Below are 27122 nucleotides of genomic sequence, written 5' to 3' on the forward strand. Positions count from 1 at the left end.
TTTACCATCCATCTATTGCATCCCAGGGCTTTATATAATAGTATTTACAGGTGGCTGCAACCATTTGCTGACAAATTACTTGTTGATATAGTGCTGGAGTCTTAAGTGGGTTTTGTCCCAAGTTTTTATATTTAGAGCAGTCTGATTCCTAGCGCTATCCCAGTTAAGTAAACCTTATTTACCCTAGTGGTTACTAATAAAATTCAATGATAATATGTCACACTAGGTGGCAAGGTGAGAGTTTTTGGTGTGCATGTGTGCTCGGGCTACAATTGTTTACATTGGACAATGTTGTCACTTGTTTTTAACTGTGACTGGTGGAAGTATCTTTGTTATTATACTTTATTTAATCTTGATGTTTGTAATAAAGATTTTTTTAAATTATAAATACCACTGGGGTCCTAATATAGAACTTCTTTTAAAAGGTTAACCCTCTTTGGGATTTTCGTATACTTTTTTGCTATAGTTCAGGATTAAGTTCTCGGTAACAATCATTAAACCCCTGATAAGTTTTAGGGAGAATCCTGCAAATGTTTTTGAGTTTGGTTATAACAAACACTGTGCTACTTTTAAATATGTTTACAATTGTAGACACCATGCCTGCAGGCCATTTGCTTCCCCACAGAAGCCTGGTTGAAAAACCCCTATAGATGGATTTGTCCCATCCTGTTCTGATGCTAGGATGCTTCAGCTGTCAGGACATGAGCATGTTCCCTCCCATGGCAGCAAAGACTCTCCATTTAAACATTCCCACCAATATTCTCACATTGCTGAAATTCATTTCCATCTCATTCTCTAGACTACAACAAAATGGCCTCCAACTGTGATGGCAGCTAACAAGTTCAGTTGTCCATTTTAGTTGTCCTCATAATACTTAGCATTTATATGTGTGCCTGGAACAGATAGATACCCTGCCTATTTATACCATTCAAAGCAGTGATTACAGGGCTAATCAACAATCCTGCTTGTGTTTGCCTCTACTTAACATGCTAGTAAAAAATGTGTATCAAAGGCTTCACATTTATGTTTTTGAAAACTATGGGTTACAGGATTGCCAGAGATATGAAAGGTGCCCATTTCAGGATGCTGACCTTATCCCAAAAGCACCTTGTAAGTGTGCCCAAAACTGGTCCATAGCAGGTTTAAATAAAATGCAGTACAAAGGCATTGCTCAAGCTATATGAGGAATTGCACAAAGGTAACCCCAGACAATGGTATAACTACCAAACTACCTTTCTCTCCATTGATCCATGACCTATATTAATGCTCATAAAGACCAGGCATGTTTATGCAATGTGCAGATGCACTGCCCTTGCCTAGAAAAAAAACAAACAAACCAGCAACTAGCGGGTAGTATGAAACACTGAAATTGATCAACCAGGGACTGTTTGCAAGAATAGCGGATTTTGCCCAATCCAAGCAGTTTTAGCATATTTTTAAGGTGCCTTAGATAAAAACTGGTCCTAAGGGTAATAATAACTGACAATTTTATTGGATTAAAGAGTCTGATTTTCCCCATCACTGACTTACTATGCCTTGTTCTGTCCTGTGTTTCTATGTGGAGGTAGAATTTTTTTGGTACAATAGGATTTTGCCTTTTCCTGCCAGAGCCTTTAGAACAGTGAGCACCATTGTAGTGATAGCACCAAATTTCACTCCAAATTCCCTGACGCTAGCAGTCAAAGGCAGCAGTGTCTTAGACCTCACACTGCACAGTTATAAGACTGTAAAACCAGGAGTACCTAAGCACCTTCACATACCAGGAAATGCAGTATTATTTTGCAGGGGGAATTTGGAGCAAAATATACATTTTCATGGTATTTTGTAGGCACAAATAACATCTCTACATGTTTCCTATAATGTATCAAATCTCCCTTGAGTTTACATCCATCTAACAGCTAAGAAAAACCTTGAGCCTATGGAACTGTCACAGTCACGGTAAAAATATAGGTTTGGGGAAGAAGTGCTTTAAACTCATAACCCATGTCACTACTCTTTTGTTCAATTCATAATAGGCAATATTAATGGAAGTCAAGGATCACAAAAGATGAGGTGAAAAGCCTTGTAGATGCATTCTCTAAAAAGATACCTGCCTAAAAATATACATCCATCTTGCCTTGTACAATAACTGTTAAAATACTCTACCATATATAAGTTGTTTACAGCTTCTTGCTCATTGTGTTAATCCCAAATGTATCCAGTGATGACCTGGTGACTATGTCAAATTCTCCAAAAACTTCCCAATAAGGCTGGAAGCCGAATCACTTACTGGGTTTGATTTACTAAAGGAAAATAGACTGTGCACTTTGCAAGTGCAGTTGAACACATTTTTCTCAGAGCTTAGAGAATGTGGTGAAGCTTCTTTATAAAGAATATCCAATTAGGTGCAAGCGAAAGAAAAAAACAGCACTTTTGCTTGCACATGATTGGATGATGGAAATCACCACATTCACTAAGCTCTGGGGGAAATACCCACAACTGCACTTACAAAGTGCACAATCTATTAGCCTTTAGTAAATCAAGCCCACTGACTTTTATCTGTTTATGTTATCTACTTATGATTCTCTCTTGAAAAACTGAATCTTTCTTCATCAGGTGTATGCTCTGTAATGTAAAACAAGATAAATACCTAACAAGTAGAGTAAAAACTACTTGCATATTGCCATAACTAAATGATTGGTTTTGGGTGGAACCTTTAAGTACTTTGCATGTAAGTACACAACATTTTCAAATGCATGATTTAAATTTATGTGCAAATAAAGCCTTATGTACACAATGTTGGCTTAATTCATGTGCAATGATGTTTTTCGTAAGGTATTAAAAACGTTTACAATTTATATTTTTAAACCTTACTTGATACTGACCATTTCACTGAATTATTCCTGGCACCATTATGTTGGTCTATGCATTTTTTTAAGATTATGCTTCAAAGAGACTTACATAAAAATGTTGATGCCTTTGCTTTGAAGAAAATGTATTTTATTTTTTTTCTTTTAGTACAACACATTAACATCAAATATCTTGTGTAGTAAAATGATTCAAGCCCCTGGAACTCAAATAATTTTCTAATAAAAAATGCATGAGAAAAATAAATGCACTTTATGTTCCACAAGAAAAGGCAGTTTCAACAGACTAATACTCAAAGAAAATTCATTTTATCAACCAGCCATTCCATTCTTTGGTGCTGTTACAAGCTCCTTGCAGTTGCTAAGCAACCATAATTCATAGTACCTTTTAATGGATACTCTGCTACTGGTGAGAACATTAAGGTGAAGAGAATAAATGCCTTGGGTGAATCTTGAAATCTTTCATTATGCATGTCATTCTATTTCTGTAATGCTATAATGCTGAAATGTTTCTGTGGCAGGAAACTGAGTTGTGGTAATTGCATATTCCACTCATATATGTTTTGTAAGCAGAGCAGCACGTACTTGTCTAAAATGAGTTATTTCAAACATGATTGAAATTGGCCTTTTCTACTCCTAAAGGTAGTAAATAAATCTAAAGGGAAAAAAGAAGTAGCTCTAGTATAAAATGATGGAAATTTCTAGAAAGAACAACACAATTTTATAGCATAAATAAAATGTAATTACCTAGGACAGTAATCAATCACACTGCAATATATAAAATGCACAACGGGAAATATAAAAACATAAAACAATGCATAGGGGGTAAAAAAGTGAATTATCCTTACCCCTAATTTACCAGCTTTAATTCCAAATAATAAATAGTTTAATGTTTTAATAATACCAATTTGTTCTCGGAATATTCCTGCCATGCTGTTTTTCTATATGCCATATCTTGTATTTTTCATAATAATAATAGATTACAGTTCAGTAATTTGGAAAGCGATATAGAGTAAATACTATGGCACGTTAATATTATATAATTTTATTATAAAGGGCTAACAGCCTGGATGAAGCACAAGATGTTTACATACACTCAACCTAAAATACCGTTATTGAATTAATTGCTATCTCATTAAAAACACAAAGAACGCACTATATTTTAGGCCTTACAGTGTGACAAATAAAGCAGATAGACAATATCATTTATCAAAGTAGCAAAAAAAAAAGCTAAACGTGACCCACCTAGCAGTAGGTCACAACCAATAACCATTTGTGCAGATGAAAATGGTCTGGCTGTAGCATTAAATGCAAATGACTATTTGCTGGATATTTAAAATAAAGATTTCAGTCCCATTACAAAAATGTTTAATTGTGTTTTTCGTACTCTAATTTTCCTTTTGTAATAACCCTGTGCTTTTTTTACTTTATATTTTGAAAGAATTGTATCTTTAGGAATGTATATGAAACTAGTATTTTTAATATGCATACATAGTGGAAGCAATCTCAGTTTTATTGCTTTTTTTTTACAACGTATAATGTTATATGTATTATTCAACAGCCTTTACTGCTGTTTATTAGGTTGGATTTTTAATAAAATACTTTTTGTGAAGGGCAACCGTTTACAATATTTTCTATATACAATTATAACAGGTATATTATTTTAGCACTATGTTCTGTTGCTTGGGTCTGTTTTCACAACCAAAAACATTCAGTGGCAAGGTACAAAATTGTGCCTTGGTTATTGGCTAATGTTCCAGTGTTGTTAACACTTCTAGATTGACTAAAGTCCCATTGTTCTCATATGGGTTTACTAAAGGGGTACAAAATGTTTACTCTTTAAAGCACATGTTTACTTAGTTCAGCTTAGTGAATAAGGCTAAGCCATGTTCACTATGAATATCTAATTAAATATTTAAAGTGGTTGTGAACCATGGACATGAAATATGAACAAAGCACACACTTCCTTAGAATGTGCTTGTCTCAATCCAGAGCACTAAGAGGGAGATTTCCTTAAACTGTTGCACACACATTTTGGTGCAGCTGTGCATAGTAACCAATCAGCTTCTATGTTTTATTGTCAAAGCTTAATTGAATAAGCTGAAGTTAGAAGCTGATTGGTTACTATGCAGTTTTACCAGTTTTAGTAAATCTACCCCTAAGTGTCACTTCTCTCTGCTGCTTCATTTCTCTGTTATCAGCATGAGTCATTTCTTAGAAGTTTTTCTGACACCAAGAGAAAAAAGGTGACAGGGGAGGAAGCTCCAGCTCACAGCCTGTGCCTGAGAACATTAGCTCTGTCCCTGTGTGCTGTCTAAAGAGGGATGTGTCACTTCTCTCCAATCAGCTCTTGCTAATCTCTGCAGTTTGTAAACTCAGCTCCCCACCCCTGCTTCCTGAAATCTCAGAAATGCTGTATACATTCTTTGAATAGATTACTCCAGATAAATGGGTACACCTTTTGTAGAAGGATTTGTTTAATCTCTGTGTATCACCTGAGGCTAGTCACTTCACTGGGTATATGTAAGGGTTTACAACCACTTTAATTGTATCATTAATTGTATTATTACAGGTGGTATTTTAGAGGTGGGCCTTTTAGCTTTTTTTTTTTGTATCGCCTCACCATGACCTTCATGGTTGTACTATTCCCCTGCACAAACCCTACACCACAGAGCCAATAAAACCATATCTTGCACTGATGAGCGCTAAGAAGCCTGAAATAGCTGTATGCATGTTGGTAATACTAAGTCTGTAAACGTTTGGCTATACCTGTGCTATACACCAGCAATTCTGGATGTGCAGACAGCTAAAACGGAAAAAATACTTTATTTGCATGATTCTTCCAACCTATCTAAGCAAAGACTGAGCTCCTTGTTTTAGGGTTTTGGTGCTGGAAGTGAGCATATAAAAATACATTATTGCTTCTAGCCAACATAGTTTCCTGAAGATATGATGTCAAACTAATTTGACCAGTTTTATGAAAATCCAACACTAAATTAAAGTACGACAATTTATTTTATGTTTTTAAAAGAATCTGAATCTCACAGCAAGTAATTACAAAAAAAAGTGTATATTGAAAAATGAAACAAGAGGTAAAAATAGGGTAAGCAACTAGTTGAAAGGCAAGGAAGAAAGACATCAATGTTAAAAGCAAATATCAAGACTTGGTCACCGGTGCTAGTACTCAACATGTATTGGTTTGCTCCACTCCGATTGCCTTGACAATCTGGATGGAAGTGGGAGTAGGTGCCGCTTTAAGATGGCATGCCATATAAAATCTTTTATTTTTCAAATTATGTGTTCTTGTCTAGTTTTTACATAAAACAATATTCCATGATATATCCTTTTGAAAAGTTTAACAGCCTCTTGCAATAAATTTACCTGTAACTCTTATGCTTTTTAAAGCCCATAAATAAAATATGTCCTGTTCACGCGGAAGTAATTATACCATATTTGAAAACCTATTAACAGACCACACGATGTGCCATTAGTGCACAGGTTATAACTGTAAATTTACTATGCAAACTTCAAAAATGAAAAAAGTCAGAGCATCTCTAATGGTGATTTTTATGATATGATTTTGGATATTGAGTTATTAGTTAAATTAAAGTGTTACTAAACCCAAGACCCTGCATTTAGTATATCTGGTCTCCCACAATACACAGAACATGGAAATGCAATTATTGTAGTAAATATAAACTTCTAAATACCTTTTCTCATCAGCAGTATATAGCAGGCTTGTGACTTCTATCAGTGTCCAGCAGAGCACTGGGTAAAGCTTGTAGGAGGAGTTTTCATTCTCCCTTGATTGTCCTATGAGGCTGCAGGACCCCTGACCCTCTGTCCGGACAATGCTGATTGACCCTGTGATCACATGCACCCTCTCAAGAAAAAAAAAAACCTCTCTAGCAATACACACCAAACTGAGCATGTGCAGATTGCCCCCAAGGCTCCATTCTATTAACAGATGGATTGGGGACAGCAGAAGAAGAAGTCAGGATCAAACATCATTTTTACACAGTGCACAGGATTAACCCCGTAGCTTCCACATGGAGCATAACAAGCATGCGTTACTGAACATACAGACCGATTTGGTGTTATGGGTTTAGTAACACTTTAATGTTACCAATACAGAGGCATATTATATATTTATGTGCTAGATCACAAGACAAAGCATATTACTTATTAAATTAGACCATGGTATTAAGGATATTATGCCAATGTGTTGGTCATAACAAATGTTGTTAACCAATTTGATATCTTGTATAATCAGATGTTAGGTGCCCTTACATTTACTATCCAGCTGCTATTTCTTAATGCTTTCTTGAATACAGCATGCTCTAAATTTGCTCACACATATTTAACTTTTTTACACTCCTAAATGGTTTTAAAACACCGATTTCTACATTTAACCAACCATTTGTTCTTCTGGTGCTTTTGAATTAAAAATCTGAATATGAGCAACCACAACCAATCAAAATTAACCAGAAGCTGAAATAGGTAAACTTGTAAAAATATTTGATTGATACAGGTTATCAAACATCACTGCCTTTTCACTATGCTAAGAAATAAGCTGGATACCCTTTGGAAGTGGCATATGGCCTTCTGTTAGAAGACACATTCAAAGAAGTCTTCCATAACTTCAAAGGGCATTCAAAGCCAGTTTGTTTTGAAAGGGAAAGATCCTGTGTGCTCTGTGAACTACAAATAACACTGCTCTATACGTATGTTATCTCTTCATTAAATTTTATTTTTTTCTGGATTTTACTATTATAAGGAAGAGGCCTGTAGAAATGTGACACTTTGTTTACTTGGCCTTAGAATAATCAACATCTTATTCTTCACCTTTGTTGGTTTCCCACGCTTTGATAAGACTGTACACTAAGGGGGTTGATTTATTAAAGGTAAATAGGCTGTTTATTTGCAAGTGAAGTTGTAGTTTGCAAGGGAAGTTTCTCCAGAACTTAGTAAAGGTGGTGAAATTTCACTTTGCAAAGAATTACGTACAAGGAAATAAATAAACATGCTTTCAGAGCTTCATCTTATTCACTAAGCTTTTGGGAAATTTCCCTTGCAAACTGCAACTTCATTTGCAAGTAAACAGTCTTTTTGACTTTAGTAAATGAACCCTTGCAAAATTCTATTGTATATGTCTGGCCAATGTGTATGTGCTCAAGGGCCTCATTTCCCGTACACATTCTGAAGTTTGTGCCCTTGAGCAAGAAACTGACACCCACATACATTTATGAGCTTCTGTAATGTGACATGTAGCATGAACCTTATTTTTTTTGTGGTTGTTGGTGTATCAACAGGCATACTATGTATTTTCTTGTAGAGGCACTAGATAAGCACAGTGGAAACCTAGTCTCCTAATCAATCTTAAGAATAATAAAAGTCTTTATAATTTAAAAAATCTTTTGTCTATATTCCAGACTATAAGAAGAAAAACTATTTACCAAAGATGGAGTAATTTACCAATGCTGCAGTATACAGACACTTTTTACCAGTTCACATCTTTGCCATGAAAACCTACCGTATCAAACTTAAATTTACAGATAACAGTTTCTTGTTGACTGAACTGCCAAAACCAAATGATTCTTTTACAAAAACATTGCTTTACAAATACATAGTTTTTGAGAATGAAAACTATGGAAGGAAAGCATTTTTTTTTCCTTGGGTCTTCTGGGAATGCTGTAAATCAGCAAATGGAGATACATAGATACATTGCCATAGTGCTGCACAGTGTATTTTCCCTTCTCAGAATCTGGAATTTGTCCACATTGCTAGTAGATTGTATGATTTGTTTCAGCAAATGTTATTTTCTATTAGAGGTTGTGAGAATACCACATAATATTTTAGGGAAAATAAAAAAAACATATTTTAAAGGCTTTAAACTAAATTGATAAGTCAAAAAATGTTAGGCTCTAACTACTGTAAACACTAGGAATGACAAATTAGGGAGATGCTCAAGACACAGAAAAACCTGAAGAATTACAATTTGCGTTTCGGATGTCATATCAGATATTTTGTACTAAGTTATTGAATAAAATGGAATAATTTCTAAAATAAAAGGCGCGACTGATAAAGCTATGATAAATTGTGCAAAGAATATCTAATTATTCATTGCCTTTATCCCCTGTCACATTGTCTAAAAGCATTTCTTTTTACACAATGTGACATCCATTTCATTTCAGACTAATGCTTGCCTTATTTGATACTGAAGTAATTAGAGTTGACATCATCTATTCTTTACTGTCCTAAAAGAACTTGCAGACGGGTCTGCTGTTATGTTTTATGCATTACGGGAGCAAAATGCCACAATATTTTGGAAATATTTCTTCAGAAACCCGTAATCAAATTGTTTGTAATCAAATTTTCTGCTGAGCTTTGAAAGCTGCATTATTCAATATGCGACTGATTCTTTTTTTTACTGTAATAGCAACATACTGTATTAGAAATTCATGCAGCTTTAATGTATCTCCATTTGCTGATTTACAGCATTCCCAGAAGACCCAAGGAAAAAAAAATGCTTTCCTTCCATAGGCACAGCACAAAACATATGTATGTGTGGGTTGTCAAAGCAGTGATGTTTGAATACAAAGAGAATTGGCTCTGTCAGTGTAGAAATGCAGCAATTAAAACACCTATTTCAGCCCTTTGTTTGTTGTCTATTTGCTTTTATTTGTTTTCTATTCCATTTTCACCATGTGGTAACGGTATGTCTTTTCTTTAACAACATAAAAGAAAGAAGAGAAAATTATGCTATTTTTATTATGTACTTAAAACAGTAAATTATTCTGCAGACCATCATTGTAAAATACTTTGTCAGCTTGTTCTGGCTTGATTTGTTACAATCGTGTAGGAACACAGTTATTCTAAAAATTTGTCAAGATAAGAAACATAAGGATATATGCTTCATTAGGTTTACATACAACTCAGAATGGTCTGATGAGGAAGTGTAAGGTGGAACTTAACTCCCTATCCTTTACAGCCAAGGAAGATGCCATCTTAGCCTCTGTTTGATCTGCAATTGCCATAGTGCTGCACAAGTGATCAGCTACAACTCCAGTGTTGATAGAGAGCAAACATAACCAAACTGTAACTGTTATCATTCAAAGTATGCCTTTAGTGTAACTGTTTTGGGAAACAATTAAATTAGTGGGTTAATTCAGCTTTAATTGCATCTTAATTTAAATGGCCAAGTAAGACACTTGATGGTACTTAAAATGCATCTAAACTCAAAAACAAAATCTAATATATTGCAGATTACTTGTTTTAAGATGAGGTCACTGCAATAGTTTTGTTTTGTTTTCAGGCTTTTATTTTCACCTAGTAACTCTGCGAGTAACATACTCCCTACCCCTGTGTGGCTATGCTCACTGCTCTTCTCCATTTTATCTATGGAGAGAACAGCACGGTTGTCACTCAGGCTGGACTTCAAACATATCTGCCTTGTTTCATCCCCATTACATGGTGTATTGGGAGAGTGGAAGTTACCAGACGGTAAGATAACATCGTTTTATGCTTGCAGTTTGGCTCACGGTAAATGAAAAGGGTGCTGCATTTGGCAAGGTCAACACATTTCTGTACTTGCTGAAACGTTCCAATGCAGCTACCATATCTAAGGACTAGTGAGCTACAATATATTGCATTTCTGTTCTTGGGTTTAGCTATCCTAAAGGATCACTTAAACTGGAAGTCTGACATTTACATTAATGAAAAATAATATATATAGAATCACCAATGGACTATTTTTTCAGTGCAGACAAGAAACCAATTACTTTAAAGAGGGATTCTTGCTTTTTCAGATATACCATGTTCTAAACACAACATTAAAGACTAAAATTAACACTTACTTTGGTCTTTAAATAGATTTATTGTTACCCCTACTCCTAAAGACAAATATGTCAACAAGATCAACCTACCTAAAACCCCAAATCAATCCAATTATTCAATCTCTTGAAAGGAGACTATCCTGTATTAAAATATTCTCATATCTTAATATTTGTACACGCAAAAAACAATACCCTTTATTCTATGCAATCACCTTCTTGGGTTCTCAGGGCAATGAATTTTCATAAAATAGCTATAAATTTCCCTTAAAGTTTATGGAAGGCCCATGAATATTATTTTCCCCTGGCCTGCTAGATGCTTTAAAGTCCAACCATAGCTTAAAGTGTTTCTAAACCCACAACAGTAAAATCAATTTGTATATGAAGTAAAGCATGCTTGTTATACTCACTGTGGAACCTAAGGGGTTAATCCTCTGCATTGTGTAAAAAGGCCATTTGATCCTGTCTTCTCTGCCCCTCTTGTTAAAATAACCAAGTCTTATCTCCTGATAAGACAGACTGAACCTGTAGCCATTCAGCATATGCTCAGTTTAGTGTGTATTGCTAGAGAGGGTTTTTTTTCTTGGGAGAGTGCATGTGATCAGCACAGGGCCAATCAGTACTGTCCACACAGAGGTCAGGGGTTTTGCATCCTACTAGAGCAGAAAGAAAATTCCTCCTACAAGTTTTAACCAGTGCTCTTACATTTACCCACAGTTGAATGAGGATATCTTCTGCTTTTCATTTAAAGCCTTTAAAGAAGTTTGTTAAAAGAAGATGGTTAAAACTTTATGTGTCTATAGTAAGCCATTAGTGCTTCACTAGTACTGTATCTAATTAAAAATGCCCATTAGACAGTGTAAGGTTGAAAGAAAAATTTAGCCATGGGTCACTTTAGACACACAAAAAAACAATTATGTGCAAAACCCATACAAAGCAATCAGAAATCTTTTTGCAGTTATATATTGTGGCACTGACAAAAAGTGGTTTCTGATTTATGATTTCTAAACCCACAACAGTAAAATCAGTCTGTATATGCAGTAAAGCATGCTTGTTATACTCACTGTTGTACCTAAGGGGTATATCCTCCGCATTGTGTAAAAAGGCTGTTTGATCGTGTCTTCTCTGATCCTTCCCATCTTCCACTGTCCCCTATCCATCTGCTGATAGAACAGAGCATTGGGGACAAGGTGTACATGCTCTGTTTGTTGTGTATTGCTAGAGAGTTTTTTTTTCTTGGGAGAGTGCATGTGATCAGCACAGGGCCAATCAGCACTGTCCAGACAGAGGGTCAGGAGTTTTTCAACCTCATAGGACAATCAGGGAAGAATGAAAACTCCTCCTACAAGCTTTAACCAGTGCTCAGCCGGACATTGATAGAAGTCACAAGATTGTTCTAACTGCTGATGAGAACATGTATTTAGCAGTTTATAGTTTCTAAAATAATTGCATTTCCATGTTCTGTGTACTGTGGGAGACCACATATAGTAAATGCAGGGTCCTGGATTTAGTAACACTAATGCATTCCTGCATAAAAGTTAAAGGATAAGTTCACATTTGGGAACATGTTACATGTTCCATCCATTTTTAGGGTGGAAAATGTAACATGTTCCCAATGCTGCAGCTGCTGCCCAATCCCTCCCTCCCTGTGACAGCAGTACGGGGAGAAGTTCCCCATACTAGCTGTCATTATTTAAAAACAGCGTAGCTGTGCAGGGCTCTGCCCACACGGCCATGTCATTCATTCACAGTGTTCTGTGAATGAATGAACTAAAGTGGATTAACCCCTTAGTTTTCACAATGAGTATAACAAGCATGCTTTAATGCATATACAGACTGATTTTACTGTTGTGGGTTTAGTAACACTTTAACATCTGACATTGTGCCCTGAAGCTCTGCAATTCAGCAATGGTCCTCTCCTAAGTTAAATGATACCCAACAACAATCTATCCCCTTCTAATGTGCCCAACAGCTTGCAGCATTCAGGATTCAGGACTGCTTACTGCCAGAGGAAGAGAAAGGGGACATAAAAATTCAGGTGAGTGGCTCGAAAAATAAATAAAAAAGGGTATGTATACATGGTTCTTTTAAAGAAAGAAAACTGGCGGGGGTCAAAAGTGGGGGGCAGGAATTGGGGGGGAACAATCTAAACCTGAGGTTATGTTTGAAGAATTTCACAAACCATTCATAAAAAAACACAGCTTGATGTATTTTCATTTACATAGAGGGCAAAGAGAAAGAAGGGTTCTATTATTTACATATTCACTCTGAACCTAAAAGTACACTGACTTTTATTTGGAGCAGTAAAAGGTAATTACATAATTGTGATTCTTGAAATTCACGTATGACAGTCCTGACAAACGGCATATGCTTGAGAATCATAAATCAGCAACTGGAACAGCCTTTACAATGTCTGACATATTTCGTTCATAACACATAGACCATCAAAACAGAAACAGATTATCTTACCACTGAAAGGGAGTTTGAAATTAAAGACCCATCCTGACCCAGCATATTTGATACTGTAATTGCTGGCAGATCCATATTTTGAGGGTGAAATTGAAGTAAGCCATTCTGGTTCATAGGATGACACAAGGAATGGTATCCTGACTCTGCATCTGCCAATGACACCAGTGGATGCTCTGGCAATGATGGTGGTGTAATAGGTGGAATGTTAAAATCTTCATTCTCTAGGCTATGTCCAGGGTAAGACTGTAAAAGAAAACATAAAATATATCTGTCACTGTAACTGCAAATACAACAAGTTTTACAAGCTAAGTTATTTTTATTCTAGAAAAGCACATTTTAGACCCTAATAGATGATTGTGCTGCTGTTTTAATGTTGATCTTGGAACATTATCCCCCCAAAGGCATAACAAAGTCTGGCATTTGTAGAATTTCCATTAGGCAGTTTTCTCAAGAATCAAAAATCATTTAATAAAATTCCTAAGGCACCATTAAGTTGTATTGTTGCTGAATATATTTATCCGTAGGTCTGAGGAAAACAAACGTAATATCTTGAATCTACATGTGATCCAAACTTAACTTATTGCCAACATACAGTTGTGTCCAAAATTATTCAACCCCCACTGAAATTGAGTGTTTTGGCCAGTTTGACATTGCTTTTGATCATTCAGTCATCTTGCTTACATTTACATTAAAGAGGCACTTGTAGGTCAGACAAATATAACATAACAGTTATAATGAAATAACCACAAATGTCTTTTCTGTGCTCACAGCATTATCAGTTTTATTCAACCCCCAAGTGACATTCAATCTTAGTACTTAGTACAGCATCCTTTTACAGTTATAACAGCTTTTAAACGTGAAGCATAGCTTGACACAAGTGTCTTGCAGCGATCTACGGGTATCTTCGCCCATTCTTCATGGGCAAAGGCCTCCAGTTCAGTCACATTCTTAGGCTTGCGCACTGCAACTGCTTTCTTTAAGTCCCACCAGAGGTTCTCAATCGGATTTAAGTCTGGTGACTGCGATGGCCACTCCAAAATGTTCCAGCCTTTCCTCTGCAACCATGCTCTAGTGGACTTGGAGGTATGCTTGGGATCATTGTCCTGTTGAAAGGTCCAACGTCTCCCAAGCCTCAGGTGTGTGACGGACTGCATCACGTTTCCATCCAATATCTCCTGGTACTGAAGAGAATTCATGGTACCTTGCACACGCTGAAGCTTCCCTGTACCTGCAGAAGCAAAACAGCCCCAAAGCATGATTGACCCTCCACCATGCTTCACAGTAGGCAAGGTGTTCTTTTCATCATAGGCCTTGTTCTTCCTCCTCCAAACATAGCGTTGATCCATGGGCCCAAACAGTTCTAATTTTGTTTCATCAGTCCACAGAACACTATCCCACAACTTTTGTGGTTTGTCCACATGGCTTTTGGCATACTGCAGTCGACTCTTCTTATTCTTTGGAGACAGCAAGGGGGTACGCCTGGGAGTTCTGGCACGGAGGCCTTCATTACACAGTGTGCGTCTTATTGTCTGGGCTGAAACTTCTGTACCCACATCTGACAAATCTTTTCTCAGTTCCTCAGCAGTCACACGGGGACTTCTCTCCACTCTACGCTTCAGGTAGCGCACAGCAGTCGAAGTCAGCATCTTCTTTCTGCCACGACCAGGTAGCGTTTCAACAGTGCCCTTTGCCTTGAATTTGCGAATGATGCTTCCTAAGGTGTCTCTTGGTATGTTTAACATCTTTGCAATCTTCTTATAGCCATTGCCCTTCCTGTGAAGAGAAATCACCTCTTCTCTTGTCTTCCTGGACCATTCTCTTGCCTTCACCATGTTTGTAACCACACCAGTAAATGTCTAGAAGGAGCTGAGTATCACAGTCATTTTAAAGCTGCCTAATTGGTGCTTATTATGCTTGATTGCTGCTCGGTGACATCCACAGGTGTTTTCAATACCTGATGGAAAGCACCTGTATGAACCTCTGTTCTTCAGAGTGGTAGTCTTTAAGGGGTTGAATAATTGTGGCAATGAAGAAACCACATAAGAACCATTTACTACTGTATTACATAAACAATTGATGTCATTTTAGTTGCATTTGGGTAGTTACAACGTCCTTGTAGGATTTGATTCTGAATACAATTCCAAATGTACACTATAGTCCCTAAACCCCTTTACAGCATTGGGGGTTGAATAATTTTGGACACAACTGTAAGCAATTAAAAATGATTCATGAAAATTAGCTTGATGATCCTGGAAACTTTAGTAACATATATACATTTACATTATATATACTATATATATATATATATATATATATATATATATATATATATAATGTACACATATTATTTAGGGAACCATTGCACGATGGTCCATTTTTACTATAGCTATATAGCAATATACATTAATAAAATTAGCCAAATGGTAAACAGTACAAAAAAAAAAAAGTAAAAGCCCCAAACATTTTGAAGTACCCAAAACATTATTGAAGCAGCAATAAAACCTTTTTCCACAAAACACACTTTACTTCTGGTGCATGTGTGCATGCACTCTCCAGCAAAGACCAGAGTTAATGTAGGCTTTGACAAACAAGATTGCCTTCTGAGAAAATGTTTTTCTTGAGCATGCATATATTGTTCATAGGCTACAGTTGTAGTGGGTCCTTTATTTCAATACATTTTCCTTCTATCTTTTCTCTATGTATATATGTGTTTAAAAATATATATAAGCTGTAGGAATGCCAATAAGCAAAACTCTTTCAGCTGTACAAACGGCTCTTTCCTGTTGACTAGTGAATGAATGACAATGTGAATTGTAGTGTCCCACATATAAGGGGTTATTTACTAAAACTGAAGAGTGCAAAATCTGGTGCAGCTCTGTACAGGAACCAATCCGCTTCCAGGTTTTATTGCCAAAGCCTAATTTAACGAGTTGAAGTTAGAAGCTGATTAGCTACCATGCACAGCTACACCAGATTCTGAGTGAACCAGTTTTAGTAGGTTTCCCCTACTTTGTATATACATTTCAACCCCCCTAATGGCTCCACATCTTTACTGTTTTTATAAAATGTGCAAATCAAATTAAACATGCTAAAATAAATGTTATATTAGAAAAACAAAATGAGTATTATTAAAATGTAAGTTTCTTAAAATTCCTTAAATTTCTTTTCAGCAGAAACTACATCACAAAAGCAATTATTAAATTTAGATTCAGCCACTGTAAGCTATGGCAGTTCTAATTATTACCCTTCAGTTTTGTTATTACATTAAATATGACAGCAGCAATTATAATGTTACTATAGAAAGAAAAGTATGTGGCATAATATTAGAGACTGGCTCCAGTGAGAATAAATACTACAGTTTTACATGATGTAAAAATTACATAGAGAGTGCAAACATGTACATTTCTCAGTTCCTCTCCGGTGGAAGGGGTTTTTAACCACTTTCTGCAGTACTTTTTCTTTTGCAGCAAATCTATCATGTATGTTTATTTTTGCAGTATACCTATCATGCTGAGCCTGGGGTGTGGATTCGCCCACTTTAGTACATTGTATATAACTGCTGCTTGTGTCTAAATTATGATGACACAAAGTGCCGCTCAGGTGTCTCATGACAGAGGCCCTCGAAACAGTCAAACAACCATAGCCTCAGCATGAGTTGAACAAACTTTAAAAATCTGTCCTCTCTTTTATTCAATTAGGTAGCGTGAATTTATGTTAATCTATTCTATTTATGTATGGGGCTTACAAAACATTGATGAGGTTACTTTTGAAAAATTCAGTGAGGAGCATCATTAGTCATAGTGACCCAGGTTGTCCTGACATTTATACAAATAATGTGTGATAGCACTTTAAATAATGTGCTTTCAGACTATCTTCAATATATAGTTGCCCCATTTCCCTCACACTTTATGCAACATTTTCTGTGTTTAGACTTAATTACTATTTGAGATATGTTATTTGGACATGAAATGTAGAAACATAACTTAAAGATATACCAAAAATATAGGCTGAAACACAAAATTGCAAATGTTTGGAATTATGGTCAATATAAAAGTTGATGTTGTGGCTCAGCAACTCTAAGATAGGTCTGTTAGCCAATGCAAGTTTTAGAAAAGCTAAATATCTTTTATTCCTCTTTTTGTTATTGTCAAGTGACCACAAACCTTCATTTCATTCCCTTTTCTCTGCTGTGGTTGGGCAGGGACTAGAAGTTCATTGATGTAATGGAGGAAGTAATGTCCTACTATGTTGAACTATCTCCAGTAGAATCTCCAGTGGACAGATGCAGAAATGGAGACAATGCTCTTGTAATTTCAGCAGCAGCCTAAAAGTGTTGTCAGCCCTCTGCCGAAAAAGATGAAGTGAAGGGTGGCAAGCTCAACAGGTGAATTCAGGGGGACAGAAAGGACGAAGAAATATACAGTGAGCATGTTTGTATATAAAGTGTAAAGCACAATTCATTATGATTCTAATATTTGCTTGGAGCTTACATTTGTGGCTGTCATTGTTGCTAGTCTAAAAAGAGATTCATGGTGGATCCCTTTTCAGAAGCATTTGTAAAGTAGCTTGGAGGTGATATTTAGCCTCCAAGGCAAGTGTTTGAACTCTGGAAGGCCACAGCACCACTCCACAACTGCATGTTCTACACATGGTTGCAGGGTGGATGCAGCATGGCTCCATTCACTGCAGTGGGTCAAATTTGGTGGTGTACTGTTCATCAAAGGCAACCTATGATAAAAATTTTGACACAACCATGAAGAAAACCATTGCAACCATACATTGTGTAGCACCCCCATTGGCCACCATGTTAGGTTAACCTCCCTGGCGGTATGATTATTTCAGATTTTTGGTGCTGAAAGCGGTACCATTTTTTTGCATGGAAATATGTATTTTTTTTATTGTAGGCTGTAATTTTTAGGAATAACTCACTGAAATCTGTTCGAACAAGAGTCTAGTAAACATCCCGGGTATGATAAAATTTGAAACACAAAATCATAAATTATAATTTAATAAATAATCATAAAAATAATAATACAATAATAGTAAATTTAAATCAATAATATAATCAAACCAAAAACACTGAAATTTGAAATATAGCACCAAGTTCGCACATCACTGAGCAAAGTCGCAAAATTGTTTTCAGTGTCTGATGCCGAATTTCCCCACAAATCATTATCACTCAATTCTGCAAGTGGTTCTGATTTACTGTCGCTGTTCTCTAGTTGGTCTACAACCACTCTTGACCAAAATGGACGCTTTTTGGACGCCATGGACTTTTCTAAGTTTCAAGGCAGAAAGAACAGTCAAAACGCAGGCAGGGCACAGGACAAAGAAGTAGGGACAAAATGTATTTGAAATGGTTTGATACAGTAATGTTTTACTATGTCAAATTCATTTCTAAGAAAATTACAGTTTCAAAAAATTTTGAAATTTGCCGCCGTTCCGGCCCCCGTATGTCCCGACGCTCGCAGGGACCGGAACACGGAAGCCGGATGCCGGGGACGCTGCAGGGGACGCATTGCAGGAGCGAAGGACAAGGTAAGTGCTGCAGGGAACCCCTTAGCAACACCGCATGGTAAGCCCGAGTGTAGCTTGGGGTTACCGATTTTGGTACTGAAACTTTACCCCGAACTACACTCGGGAATACCGCCAGGGAGGTTAAGAGAACAGACGGGGTGGCAAAAACATAAGCCAACTGCCTCTTCTTATTGACTACTGACCCCCAGCTGCAAGTGTAAATGAGATCTAAAAGTCTAGTCCTTACAAAATGAATAGGCTATGGGACTCTTGATGGCAAGATCTTTTCTTCTCGATATTTCTGCTCCCTGATTAAAAAAAAATAAAAATAAAAAAAAATACCTTCCACAACAAATAAAAATAGAAAAACAAAACCTAAAACTGTTTTTTACTCATAGTTTTTATATTTACATATACAATATATTTTACAAAACCTTGGATACATTAAGGAATCACAAAGTGCTATGGATTAGCTAATGAGAGAGCTCAACAATGGATGAATGTTTTCCTATCACTTTGTTGACTAAATATTGAATTAGCCAAAAATCTAGCTAAAATCTTCACCTGCTGGTAGGATGAAAGGCTGCATAATAGTTCCCTGCAATATATATATATATATATATATATATATATATACCCAGGGTCAAAAGAGGGTGCTCCCCAGACTTACACAATAAAAGGTTTCACTTTTTTGATAACCAGTGTGTTTTGATTGCATTTTGTTCTCCCACGTCTAATGTTATTAAATTAAACGCTTGTGAATATGTAATATACCGTATACCACAGAGCTCATTAAATACATCTTTTACTTTGTAGACATTTAAATATTATGATAATATGTTTCACAGAGAACAGTTTGAGAAGTTTAAAAAGGATGAACCTTATCTTTAATTTCTGAATGGAATACATTGAGAATGAAGAGTCTTTTGTCTCAGCATGACTTAGTCTCGATAGTTTTAGAACTTAATGCATTACTGTGGAAACCTGGAGTCCATTACATAAATCATCTCAACTCTCAGCAAGAATTGTCCAACAGTGCCATTGATATGTTTAAGTCAATGATCCTGAAAACAACTTTTTGTCTTATTTCACATGTTCGACAACACTAATAGATCATCTTCATTTAAAAGCACTCAGCAGGCTAATTTATCAAGCTGCAGTTATCAAAACCATATTATCTTTCAGGGCACAACTTTCTTTTATCTTTCTCAACAGTTTTGTGCAATCTACCTTGGACACAAAAGACATTTTTCATGTACAGAAATATATACTGTATGTATAAAGTGAATGAATTTATTCTGTGGACATAATAGTATTGTTAGCAAAAATGTAAATGCATTTGAAACACCAGTGTTGGGATTTTAGGGTTATTAATAAATAGGGATGAGGCTGTGGTTCACAGTAAACATGGGTTTCAGGTGAATCCTGAAGGTTTGATATTTGTGGTCCCAGCCTATATATGTGCAAATTGGTCCAGGAGATATTTTTTAAAACAATAATGCACTGAATGAACTTTGAACTATGGTCAGCAGGTTTTGAAGGCGCAATAAGGAGTGCTTATGGTTAGCACAGCCCCCTACACTATAAAAGGGGGGCACAATAGACATTTTACATGTATTAAAATATATAGCATGTGTATATAGTGAATGCATTTATGTTGTGGTTTTAGGGTTTTTAATAAATGGGGATGAGGTTTGGGTTCACAGCAACCATGGGTTTGAGAAGGACCAAGAAAGAGGGCTTATGGTTAACCCAGCCCCTATACTATAAAACGGGGGCACAGAGTAGTCATAGTGTACGTAAATTTTAAGCTGTTGTTGGAAAATCATAAAGAAAGCTCAGGGAGAGATTAGGGCCACTTAGGGAACTGCACTTTAACTTTTTGTCCTCATACACACTGGATGTTTTTACAGCTATTTTTGGCTTTTGACGTTTTTTTCTACAACCAGTATACTCCCCAGCATGTTATCCTATGTGTCCATTTACACATAGACTGTAATCAACATTTTTTGCAGGGGCATTTTTTGGCTGGAAAAAAACCCCCAGAACTAGTGGGTTTCTAGAGAAGTTTTTTAGCTGTAAAAATGCTCTAACACTGAACAATGCGGCAAGACGTGGTAAATTGTGGCAAACCAGCGTTTTTGGACTTTATTCACCCCACAAAATGCAAACACAAACAAATGCGGCATATTGCCGCTAAATGCTAATACAAAAATGCTAAAAAATGCTGAAAAACTCAGGTTTTTAACGTGACTTTACACAGCTAATGTTACCAGCATTATTAAAATGCACAGTGTGCATGGAGCCTTAATGTTATTTCTTTGGGAGATCAACCCCTTTGTTGCCTCTTCTTTGTTCTTATTATGGGAAGCTTTTTTGTATTATTTCATTTTGTGGTTGAGGTCAGCAGTCACTTTTGCATGCTGTCCTCTCCATAGCCATCTTTTTTGTAGGAAGTCTTCTCTTAAAAAAATTTGGGTTTTAATTTCAAGGGGTGGTATTTTTTAAATTATTTTGATAAGACCATTATTTTGGTCAAAGCATTCCTTGTTACTAACAATCTGTTCTTGGAGGGGCAATTTACTCAAAGCATACAACTGCAAACCTGGGAAAGGTAAAAAAAATGAGGTACAAGAACAGTGTGCATCTAAACCACCTCCCTTTATGTCACTGACATTCACTGGAACCTCCCCCCCCAGCCTCATAGATAAAACAGAAAATAGGCACACCCTAGTTTATCCTATAATGGGGACAAAGACATGGAGGGAGAGAGGGAGGGAGAGTAAACAGCAGGATCAACCAGGATTTTTGCAGTCAACAGAAAACGAATAGTAGATGTGGATTATGAACACAAAGTAATGTAGTATACACTGAAAGTTTTTGATGATTTGGGTTTATTGCCACTTTAAAGAAATCAGATTGGGGTGCTGCTGCTATATGTAAGTCAAGCTAACTGTAAAAGACAGCCATATATGTGCTGTCAGTATACTCTGTGAAAATAGTACTGCTTTGTAACATCATGTACAGTGTTAAGGTATGTGTCAATGTCAGTGTCAATGTTGCCCTTGAAGCCACATGAAAAAGCCCTCTCCCCATTGTTTGGTATTTAAAAAAAAAAAATGCTTGCAATGCTCATGTCCCCCATGGCAGTGCCCAGTTTCCCATGCATATTTGACAGTGGTTCATAGGTAGACTAATGCTTATAAGCCCCAATAAATGGCCAGAATGTAAGATCAAGATTCACCCTCTTTAACAGCAATACAACTATTGTGTGACATAAAAATTGCAACTACCACAATTTTATTCTACAGGGTCTGTGCTAAAAAAAAATGATGTTTTGGGATTTAAAGTGTGTTTTCAGTTTAATATGTGCACACAAAAGGCTCTGGTAATAAAATGGTTAAATTATAAATCTAATAAATAAACCCCCAGACTACTAGTGGCCATACCAATGCATGCTACACAGACATGGTTAAATTGGCCATACACAGATTCCCCCATCCACAGAAATGAGGTGGATAGAGGAATTGTCCCTAGTGTCAGAATACACTAATCAGCAGATTAGCTGCAGATGCTGATCGAATTCCCATTTTCCAACATTCCCCTTAAAGATGAGTCGATCATTAGAATGACTCCTCTCGAGCAGGAACAGCTATAGATGAATCAAAATTTGGACATTTCCTGCTGAACCAGACATTTTTCAATCCATCCATGGACAGCTTAACTCTTGTCACCATCAGGAAACCTGACTTCGGAAGTAAGTTACTGGAGTACAAGTACATAGTCAGGGAGTGGCTGCAAAGAGGCTGTAAGACAGTGCTATGCATCAAAGGATGAAAAAAAGTGAAAATATGTATTTTCTATAGGAAAAAATAATGCCAAATCTTTATAGAGTGCAGTGCTTAAGCAAACTAAATGTCATCCAGTTAGGATGAGCAGCATGAAGGTCATCTGTTACCTAAAGCCTAAGTAAACCATAAGTGGGACAGACCATTTCTTTGTATAGCACAATGATTTGGAAAACATTTATATCGTGAATATGCTGGGAAAAACAACTGCAGATTCCACTATTCATAGTACCCAAGACTGCTCCTTTGTCCAGTGTTGCACAGTACAAGATACAAATGATAGCTGAAAAACAAATGCCTAACCTAAGATGCATTTACCTCTGAAAAAAAGGTGCCAGTGAATTCTGATCCTAGCAATCCCCAGAGAAATCTATTACTCCTCTAAATGATGTATTTCCTTATGTCCAGAAATCCTTATCACTAGTCACGTAACAATAGGCATAGCAACCCACGTGGATGCTGTGGGCCTGAGGTGGAAGGGGCCCCATTAGGGGACTGCTGAGGAAATTTAACCATAGAACATCTGTATGCATACGAAAATAGTACAACGCCATCACTGTATGATTAAAGATTAGAAAGGATGCTGGAGACACTGACCTTATACTCCCAGCAACATTTCTAATCCAGAAAAGCTTATGTCAGACGCACAGGAGCAGCCTTCTGACTGTTTTTTGTTAGTCACAGACCCCTTTTTCAGGCTGTGCAATAATCAGAATGTGTTTAGTTGGCGACTGTTTGTAGTTGTGCAATTAAAAACACAGTTTAAACGGTTTGCATTAGCCTTCATTCACACCATTATTGACAAACCTGTGATTATATCCATTTACAGGATATTTCTAAATGCAAATCATAATTTTAAATGGTATACATCAAACTCTTTGTTTGCCTGCTTTTAGGTGCATTTTGTTTAACTGCATTTAGAGAAAATATAATTCTGTGCTTTCAAGGCAGACTAGAATCTCTGAACGTGTCTAAAAGCATGTACACGCACGTAAACACGTGATATCTGAGAAGTATAAAGTTTGCTTATAACTCCTAAATAATGTATCTTTTGTTTAGATACCCCGATTGCAGTAATGATAGTGTGAATGTAGCCTTAGGGATATAGAGTAGTTTTGTGCAGGAGTACTAACAAAATATGTCAAAATATAAAATATAGTGAAAATCATTATTAGCATTACTTCAGTGTTTATTTTTCTCTTTACTGATTATTATACCACTCTTACAGCACTTTATTGCTGTGGGGTGAGAGGGCTTAGAATTTACACTAAGGCTCTATGATCAGAAATGCTGAAAAAGACTGGTGAGCTACTGAAAGCAGAGTGGTTAGTTATGTAAATTAATGTTAAAAAGTAATTCCTTGAACTGCTGTCCCCCTCTTCCCTGACAATTTTTGTCCACAGCACTGGTTACTAGTAATGTATTGACTATGCTTACAGCTATCCTGCCACATATCCTTGATTTAGACATTCTTTATGTTAAGATCAATGACAGTAGAGGGGACGTGGGGTCCCACAAAAAATTTTGCTGTGGGGACCCTTGATCTGTAACTAAACCCCTAATTATCATGTAATGTCATTGTACAGCGAAAATTTACAAAAAGTAAATAAAAAACATGTTATACTTACCTGCTCTGTGCAATTAGCACACAGCATCCCCAATCCTCCTCTTCTGGGGTCCCCTGCCGATGCTTCAGGCCCCTCCCTCTTACAAGTGCCCCCATAGCATGTTGCTTGCTATGGAACCACTCATGTGGGCTCAAACATGAGCCACGCCCTGTGTGTCCATTGAACACATAGACTGCAGCTCAGCCACACCCCCTTCTCTCTGCTTACTGGTTATGATTGACAGCAGCAGGAGCCAATATCCAGTGAGGAGAGAGAGAGCCCAAAGTGCTGCTGTTCTCGAGCACAGCACTGGATTGAAATTGATCTCAGAAAAGTATAAGGGGGGCTGAGAGAGCTGCATGCAAAAGGTTTTTTACTTTAATGCAAAGAATGCATTAAGGTAAAAAACCTTCTACCTTTTGAACCACTTTAGGTACTGGGTGACTCCCGGCACTGCAGAAAATAAGTATAGAGACTAACTACGAAGAGAAACTAATTATATAAACAATGCCTCAAACTATGTCATTGAGATGCACTCTCAGGACTTGTCATAACTCGAATCATGGTATATATTTCCAACCATGGATATGTGTGAAAGGCTATTGTACAGCAGAAGTACTTGATGGTTTTATCTTTCAGAATTGTTGTAGAATATCTGGTTTGCATTAGGCTTTCTTCCATAAAGTATCTATGGTAATAGCAGGTTACCTGTGTTGAGGTTGAGTGTGTTCCATGTTGGAAATCATAACACAAAAGTTCTGCTGCTCTGTTCTTCTTGGCACTCTGAATTTTTCTACCCTTTCAGACCTTGCCACATGCTTCCCATTAGGTTTATATAAACAGACAGACAAGCTGGCAGGTAAACAGTTTTACTACATTATTTTTAATGTACACTCCCGGTTGGAAAATTCATGCTAAAAATCAGTCCTTCCTAGGAATTATCAAAATGCCAACAATATAAACAATAGTAAGTTGTGTACTCAAGTGAAGCATCTTTTTTAATTTTGAATAATGAAGATGTCAAACCAAATTCTAGAGTAGTTTAACTTAATTAGATAGTCTATTTTTACAGGCAGCCTTTTATTTCTCATTGAAAATCTAGCTTCCCTATGCAAGGCAACAAGAGCAATTCTGTCTATAATGAATACCTCTGGGACTATATACACTAATCATTACAATCTTGCACTGAAACTGGTTTAGTAACTAGTTTAGGCTTGCAAGACTTTGTTAGATTAACTCAATCAATCAAAGCATAGCTCTTTTATCACGGAATGTGATCTAAAAAAGAAGCCATTTAATTTAAAGATAACATTTACACCTTAGCTGAACACATTTTTATATCTACTGACCAGAAAACCTCCCCAAGTAAAGCTAAAAGTCTACAATTTAATACCATTTACCAGTTTAATTGAAATAAACTATTTTACCAATTTACTGTGTGATTGCTTTTAAAGAAAAATAAGATTTTTACTTATCTGTAAAATCCTTTACTTGAAGTACATCACAGGACACAGTATTGGCAAATTTATAGATCAATGGATTTTGCTCCACCTACAGGTGTTTGGAGACTGGGAAAAGCAAAGCTGAAATTCCAGCCCTGCATTACCCTCCCTACTCCTAGCATGCTTTCAGTTTTGTAGCAAACAATACATGAGATCTAAAGCTGGCCATACATGGATCAAAATTCATCTAGTTCAGCAGGGACCATCCAAATTTCGATCCACGTGTGGCTACTGCAGTTGGACAGAAGTCAATCTACCAATTGACCTCTGTTCAATTGCCCTGTCAGATAAAAGCCACTTGATCAGTGCTGCAGGCAATTGGCTGCAGCACTGATCTGTGTATTCTGAAAGCAATGGTCTCTCTGCTGTGGTCTTCCTGGGGAAGATTCTGCCATCCACCATGATTGTGTGTATAGGGGAATTGATTCAGTTATGGCCAGCTTCAGACACAGAGAGGAGGGACCAAGTCATGTACTTCAAGAAAAGATTTTACAGGTAAGTCAAAAGTCCTATATTCCTTAATGCGGATCATGGGAGACAGGAATAGGATAAACAACATAGCAAAGAACAGCTAACAGTACCAACCTCAACAATAAAAAGTCTAACAAACAAGCCAGGACAGAACAGATCATAGTGCTGACTAAAGAAACTTGTCTGCTGTCATAATACAATATACTCAGCCGGAGATTCATCCATCCATTCTGTATAGTGTGGTTGAGAAATCTGTTAGACTTTTGTGGAAATGTTTGCATTTACTTAATCAACTAAATTTTCTGTTTAAGTTTGAATAGATAATGGCGACAATGTTTATAGGTATACTTGTGTGTATTTAGCTGCCTATGATCAAAACCAGTTAAGATTTTGAAATGCATCAGTCTGGCTTTCTACATCTTTGTGGTTTCGTCCCTATGTGCCTCAGAAGGAGATCGGGCTGTGCTAGCAATTTCTATGAAGGAGCCTTGTAATGGAATTGAGAGGGGTATTAGTCGTAAGAAATTTTTGGTAGCCATAACATTATCACTCTATTAAGGAAGTACTATGCTTCCTTTTTAGGATAACACCTTATAAGGAAGTAAACTATTTAGTCCACTGTGACATAACTATTGGCAAGGTTTCTTGCAAGCTGACATTTGTGCTGTGCTGAAGGACTTGCTGAAAGAGACTGGTATGTTTTTTTTAAACATCAAAGTATTACAACACATATTTCCTAACCATAGAAAAAACAAAAAAAAAAGTTTGATTTGGTCTCAACTAAACACTCTTCAATGAAAAACATATTTTTCAAAGCAAAAAGGAGAGAAAATGTTTATGACATAATCACAGTATAATCTACCAAAATATATAAAAAAGTGGCCAAAACATCTTTAAAAGGAAAACCTTACTCCTAAACTGCTTCCTTTGAGCTATAAGGCAAACTACTCATATCACCAATACATGTACAAACCCCACCACTTTAATGAGATAACTCATACTAGATTCTATTTCAATGCCATCAAATGAT

The 27122-nt window shown here is 36.6% G+C and overlaps 1 protein-coding gene across 2 annotated transcripts in view; it reads right to left on the reverse strand.

Annotated features, from left to right (window-relative positions):
- TOX (thymocyte selection associated high mobility group box) overlaps nucleotides 1–27122 on the reverse strand; it is a 294268-nt gene that overhangs the window by 89125 nt on the left and 178021 nt on the right. For both annotated transcript variants that reach the window (XM_089685306.1, XM_089685308.1), the window contains one exon: nucleotides 13148–13390. In XM_089685306.1, coding sequence (XP_089541432.1) covers nucleotides 13148–13390 — 243 coding nt within the window. The remainder of the gene's footprint in view (nucleotides 1–13147; nucleotides 13391–27122) is intronic.

This window comes from Staurois parvus, unplaced genomic scaffold (assembly GCF_062004578.1).
Source record: "Staurois parvus isolate SC_StPar_1 unplaced genomic scaffold, SC_StPar_1.0 ptg000371l, whole genome shotgun sequence".
Classification (NCBI taxonomy): domain Eukaryota; kingdom Metazoa; phylum Chordata; class Amphibia; order Anura; family Ranidae; genus Staurois; species Staurois parvus.